Source organism: Solea senegalensis, linkage group LG2 (genome assembly GCF_019176455.1).
Source record: "Solea senegalensis isolate Sse05_10M linkage group LG2, IFAPA_SoseM_1, whole genome shotgun sequence".
Classification (NCBI taxonomy): Eukaryota; Metazoa; Chordata; class Actinopteri; order Pleuronectiformes; family Soleidae; genus Solea; species Solea senegalensis.
In genome coordinates, this window is record NC_058022.1 from 15,818,207 (window position 1) to 15,824,504 (window position 6,298).

Genomic DNA, 6,298 nt, shown 5'->3' on the forward strand with positions numbered 1-6,298 from the left:
TTTGGACATTTATCATGAGAATGTTACACCCTATAAACCACAAAAATATAACTCATTCATTCAGTCATTCATTCATTCATTCATTCATCCATTCATTCCTCCTGAAGTATTAATATTTTGCCTGAGTAAAATCTACTAATTCCACTTTGATGTTTTCATCTACTTCTTCAGGAAGTCTCATATTTTCACTTGTTGGACAGGATTCAACATTTTACCCGCCTTGTATGCAAATTGACAACTACAAATTCGCGCCACGGAACAGGAACATGGAAGACTCATAAACGCAGCTGCACATTAATTAATTCATTTATCAAGTTTGATCACTTAAAAAACTCTTAACGCGTTGGAAATAGTTACTCGTGAGTTGCTGCTACTAATCGGATCTCTCTTTACTCACAGAACAGATACTGCGTAGTCGAATGACCTGATTTGTTTTATGTATCTTCCAGGACTTTCCGTTGGCGCGGGAAATGAACAGAGCGCGGCAGGACCTGGATCTGCTGCTGCTGCTGCTTCATTGTTTCTGCAGAGCTGCTGCACACAGTCTGATCTCGACTGATTCTGTCTGTGCAGGAGGATTTTAACAAGAAAAATGACTCTCACCCGCTCTAAGGTAAGAAAATTGGCCTTATTAAAAAAAAGATGCATTTATTAAAAGTATTTTGTGATCATGGTCTTGATAACATCCAGTTATAACCACTTTACAATACTTTAGATACCATACATCACACTTGTCCTTTCTGTAGAGCTAAAACAGTTTCAGCATGTAGTAGAAAAGTAATCGATTTAAATATCAGAATAGTTACATCAACTTTTGCATGACCCAGTTAACTTAATTCGGGCTGTTTAGTCACAGATAGGGGTGTGTCCCTTAGGTTAACACTGAAACTTAGTCTGTTAGCAGAGGAGTTACATTAACATTATATTGATTATAAGCAATAATAAACTGTTCCTTTAAATTATATTGGCTTGGCATTTCTGTGAAAGAGAGCTCTTTAGGTGGTTTTGTATTTAAGTCACTGTTTGTGAATTTGTTCATGAGGCTTCTGCCATTTTATTAGTCACATGGTAGAGACATTTCCAGATTATTGATCATAAAGAAAAGCATTGCATTCTACCCTGTCGCAAATCATTGAATGCCAGTTTTTTAATTGTTGATTTTAGAAGTTTGCGTCCACACAACCTCACCCGCACACTCCTTGTTGGACTGAGGTCCTTCATGACCATGTGACTATGGAGTTTGATTAAAAACTTCCTGCTTCCATGATTACGGGTTAAAGACCTTCCCAACTCTACACTTTTATCTATGGTTGTAATAAAAAAACAACTAATGTTTCTGTTTATCATTTACAGAAACTTGCAGTCATTCCACCTCCATCCAGCAGGATGAGTTTGAGGAGCTTTCGCAGTGTCCGACTGGTTCCCATGGAAACTTCTTCATCTGATGACAGCTGCGATAGCTTTGGCTCAGATGGAGGCTTCGCAAATACGGTAACAAAAATGATCAATTTGTAAATATTGTATAATCTTATATCATATAGTGGTGCATGTGTCTTCTTGGCAGCACAATCTCAGTGCTTGTGTCTGTTTTTAGAGGAGCAGCTTAAGACCGCAGAGGAGGTCGGCACAGAAACCTGTGGTGTGTGCGGCCACGTCAGAGGAGGACACATGCAGCGGCTTTGAGGAAATTTCAATCTACAGGCAGATGAAATCCATGGTACGCTTATTTTCATGTTGAAAACCACAACTGAAATGTGTTAGGACAAAAAAACTATATTTAAATAATGTTTTCTTTTCAGAAAGTAGACTCTGAAACTCCACGACGTGGACGCAGGTCCAACGTGCTGAAAGTTGCCATGACGTTCCCCACCAAGAAGCAAGGAAAGAAGAGGCCTGTGTCTGAACCTCTCCCTCAACCTAAAGTACCCGAGTGTGACTCTGAGGAGGACGAGGACAACGTCATGGACAAGAGAGCGCTGAATATAAAGGAGAACAAAGAAATGGTAAAAATGTGTTATGCAGCTGTTTCATATTCACATTTATATGATTTGAATTGATGGGATTATTTATGCCGTTCATTTATCCACTAATTCATGTTTGATTATAGCTCGCAAAGCTCATGGCAGAGCTGAACAAAGTATCTGGACTTCTCCCGAGACGAATGGCACTGTCAGCCTCCTCTACGGTAATTGCACCTAAAGACAAACTATTGTGAACCTTCACACACAACGTGTCTCACTGGTGCTGATCGTAGTTTTTTCTTTTTCTTTCTTTAACTCTTCAGCCCAGACAGGCACCGCGGCGGTCCATGGGAACGCCAGGGCATTGCAGGAGAAACCCAGAGCGTTTGTCTCGACCCCACACGCGATCCCGCACGCTGGTGGATGGACCTCCGAGCCCGACTCCAGAGGAGGAGGAGCCCGAGGACAAGTTCAGCTTGGTTCGCAAAGGTCGCTACTTCGAGGAAGTCGATGAGCCAGTGAGTCATCAAGGCGTGCGTGTTGTAAATTGTAACATACCAGCGTTAATAACGTTTTAATTAACTGTATTTTATTTCTCGCACAGCCCCGTCGCCGTTTCTGCAACGGCATCAGATCCCTCCCCCACGTGGTGCGGCCTGTGGAGGACGTGACAGAGGCCGAGCTGCAGGGTATCTGCGACAATGTGCGGGAGAAAGTTTACAACAGTTCCACTGTACGTCCCACGTTCTCTGAAACTCTTGAGAAGCAGCTGCTTTTTATCTGTTTGTGAAGCTCTTGTGACTCAACATGGTGACTCTTTCGTTCTCTCAGGGATCCACTTGTCACCAGTGCCGTCAGAAAACAATCGACACCAAAACAAACTGCCGTAATCCGGAGTGTGTGGGGGTGAGAGGTCAGTTCTGTGGCCCCTGTCTCCGTAATCGCTACGGAGAGGAGGTCCGAGATGCTCTGTTGAATCCGGTGAGTTCTTAGACGTGTAGGTTTCTGTTTATATTTGATCATGATTGTAACGCACATGATGGGTCTGACTGATTTTATTCTCTTTGCTCTGCACAGGTGTGGCATTGCCCGCCCTGCAGAGGCATCTGTAACTGCAGCTTCTGTCGCGCCCGCGAAGGTCGCTGTGCTACTGGAGTTTTGGTTTACCTGGCCAAATACCACGGCTTCGATAATGTGCACGCGTATCTGAAAAGGTGACTAAGGTTTTTTTTTTTTTTTTAAATAGATTTTTGTATTGTATATGAACTGATAAACACATAACGTTTTCCTTTTGCTCCTCCCCCCTGCAGCTTGAAAAAGGAGCTGGAAGAAAGCAGCCAGTGAAGTGTGGAGGAGGAACCAGCTCGTGGACCAACCTGACCGAAGACCGAAAATCAGTGCATCTCTAACTGATATGATTATGACCACTTTGGCAAACGCACAGTTCGAATGTTGTTTCGTGTTTCAAGTTTTCTTCCACGAATACTTGGCAAAGTTTGTTGATGCTTCATACTGATTGTGACATTTGACCTTTTTTGTAGTTTGAGTATTGCTACTCATCCAGGTCTCTCTACTGTAAACTGTACGCTTGCCTTCGCTGTAGATTTTTCCTGAGCCCTTGTATCAGGACTGGATGCTTGTAAAACAGGGATGTCCCGATGTTGAGCTCAAGTATCGGGTCAAAGCTCGATCTGGACATTTTCTAACTAATCACCCTCTCGATCACATGTCCCCAATCTTTTACTCCAGCTGAGTTTTCCCTCCCACATGTGCTGCCTGTTGGCTACGTTAGTGAGCAAGTCCTTCATGTGGCTCAGTTGTAACTCTAGTTTGTATCTAATTGGACATATTTTATATACATATACATATTTTCTTTTCTTCTTTCCCTCTCGACGTCTACCAGGAATATTGTAAATTTTACTGACGGGGACCATTTAAAAAAATTGTACTGTACTGTACTGTATTGGCAGATACTCCAAAGTATAATCATACTAGGGATGGGATTGAAATCGCAGGCTGAAAAGGCTCATTGGGACGTCCCTATTTTGAATTAAGATGCAACAGGAAACTTCTTAACCTCAAATTTTGTTGACTTGACAAGTCCACACTGTCTGTCGCTGTAAATGCTTAACGCGGTTGCATTGTTCTAAGATGTAAATATTCCCCACCTGCTCTTTTCACAGCTGAATCATCCTAGCTGCTGCGAACAAAGAGAACATTCCAGCTTTTTTGTTGTTGTTGAATCATCTACTGTATTTTACATTGTTTTAAATGTATCACGTTTACCCAACTGACATGCAAGTGCATTATCCCCCAAAGAGATCAATTTTATTAAAAATAAGCTTGTGTTTTTGACAAGATTTTATCCCTTTTTTTTTCCCTTTTTTTTGATGAAACGTAAATGTGCACTAAATGGTGTGTCCTGTAGAAATGACCCAATGATCTACTGCTGCTGCTGCGGTGCGGGTGGAAAGGGCACAGACTGGGTCCACTTCCTCTTAATTCTAATCCACAAAGAGCTGTGTGATATACTACAGCGCCTGGTTAAATATCCTTCATTAGATAACTGTCACTAATGGTGTGGAAACAATTAGCACACTCTAATGGGACCCATACCTGTAAATCATTTTATCCAGTTAAAGCACGTTCTTGCTCTGCTTCAGTCTCTTTGCCTCGTTCTCTGCCTTGCACTGTTAAGTAGCAGCGGTTGTGAAGGTGCCACCAGTGAGTGGCAACAGAGCTATGGCTGTGTGTGTGTGTGTGTTCCCCGTTCACAAGTTCAAAGCTCTACAGGAAATCACACGGAATTAACCGCTGCATTGTTTATCGTCCGCATGTGCTTCATACCTGTAGCAGGTCACACTGCTGAGAGTTTTCTATGTTACTGTATTAGCATGTGCAGGTTGTCTTACTGTGTCTCACAGAAAAGACTGGTGCTGAACTATTGATGGTAATATCTGTCACACTGATGCCTGCTTTGTGCTTATCGGGTTAACTGTACATTTTCATTAAAGCGTTAATCACTGCCCAATCATGCTATCACTTCTCTTTGAATTGACCATCGCTCTGTCCCGAACAGTGGCAGCTGTAATTACTGTTATTGGAACGTGGAGGAGAAATCATGAATGCTGCTGGTGATTGAAGATCTTAAGGACTCTGGAGGTTGGAGGTTTATTAAGGTTTCTATGACTGTTGAGCAGCGGCGGTCTGCTTGTAGTGAGTTAATATTCCTTCACAGAGTGAAATTTTGACTTTGGCTGAAAGTTGGCTTACAGGTGCACCCATGGTTAATTACTGTGGGAATAATACACAACTCCTTATATGGACATCCTGAGGGTGTGTGTTTATAGGTAGCAATTATTGTGCAGAAGTCACAAAATAGACCATTTTTCTTTTTGTCGATTAAAACGAGCCATGCAAACTTTGAACTGTGACGTATTTCACAAATTTGATCTGAGTTTTTTTTTATTATTTTTAGTACTTTTTGCTCAGGTGTGTTTGTGAAAATGAGAGATCAGATTGCCTAAAGGTTGTGCTGAAGAAAAGGAGATAAGACACTCAAAAGCAGCCAAAATGCTCTGTTTTCTAAGAGTTAAACTAAAATGCGAGATAGTTACGATCTGATCCAAGCTGCAAAAGCTGCTGCACAAATAAAGTGCGATGAAGGGAAACATCCAGTGTCACACGTGCACACTGTCCTTCCACAGCGTGGATGTTATTCCAGTCGATTCAAAAATCAATGCTACAGCTCACATTTACCTAATTATACACTCATTATAATAAAAATCTTGTCATTAATACAGATAGCGTCTTTAGATTCAGTGCTGTTTATATCTTACCCTCGTTTTGTATCATAGAGGTCCAAAATGGCTTAATTGATTATCAATATAATTTTGACTAATTAATCAATTTACTTAAATCTCCAAAATTAGGGATAAATATTGAATTAGCATCTAAATGACAGTTCAGAAGGCAAAACTCTTTTTATGAGCGCTGACTGTGCTGGTGTGGTCTTTGGTTTAAAGTGGTTCGGGAAGGTTTATTTCCTGTCTGACTCCCATTCAGCATCACAGTAGTAGTCAGACATGTTTGCAGTGATAGAGGAAGATGACTCCCAGCCTTTCACTAATATTACTGTCGTAATGGCTCAGCGCTGTGACGACTGACCCACTGAAACGTGGGGGATTTTACACATGAAATACTATGATCTCATTAAAATAATCTTGTAACTGCTACCCTGCTCTTCTTTAAGCACACTGATTTATCTGTGCTACACCTCCACGTTGACTTGCTACGTTGTCAAGTGTGTGGATAGATTTTTTGCACATGCAAATTGA

At 41.5% G+C, this 6,298-nt stretch overlaps 1 protein-coding gene across 1 annotated transcript; it reads left to right on the plus strand.

Moving 5' to 3' along the window:
• Window positions 1-492: 492 nt before the first annotated feature.
• On the plus strand, window positions 493-4,321 carry cdca7a (cell division cycle associated 7a). The gene is made up of 10 exons (XM_044013602.1): window positions 493-613; window positions 1,354-1,491; window positions 1,595-1,717; window positions 1,800-2,003; window positions 2,108-2,185; window positions 2,285-2,479; window positions 2,566-2,694; window positions 2,793-2,942; window positions 3,039-3,175; window positions 3,272-4,321. Exons 1-10 carry the CDS (start codon window positions 593-595, stop codon window positions 3,303-3,305), a joined length of 1,209 nt encoding a protein of 402 aa, XP_043869537.1. The 5' UTR covers window positions 493-592; the 3' UTR covers window positions 3,306-4,321.
• Window positions 4,322-6,298: the final 1,977 nt, after the last annotated feature.

Excerpts from the sequence above, each read along its gene's own strand:
- cdca7a (XM_044013602.1), top strand. The coding sequence starts at position 593 with ATGACTCTCACCCGCTCTAAG. Across the intron at positions 1,492-1,594 it reads ATGGAGGCTTCGCAAATACG|AGGAGCAGCTTAAGACCGCA; the intron begins GTAACAAAAATG and ends GTCTGTTTTTAG. Across the intron at positions 2,695-2,792 it reads AAGTTTACAACAGTTCCACT|GGATCCACTTGTCACCAGTG; the intron begins GTACGTCCCACG and ends TCGTTCTCTCAG.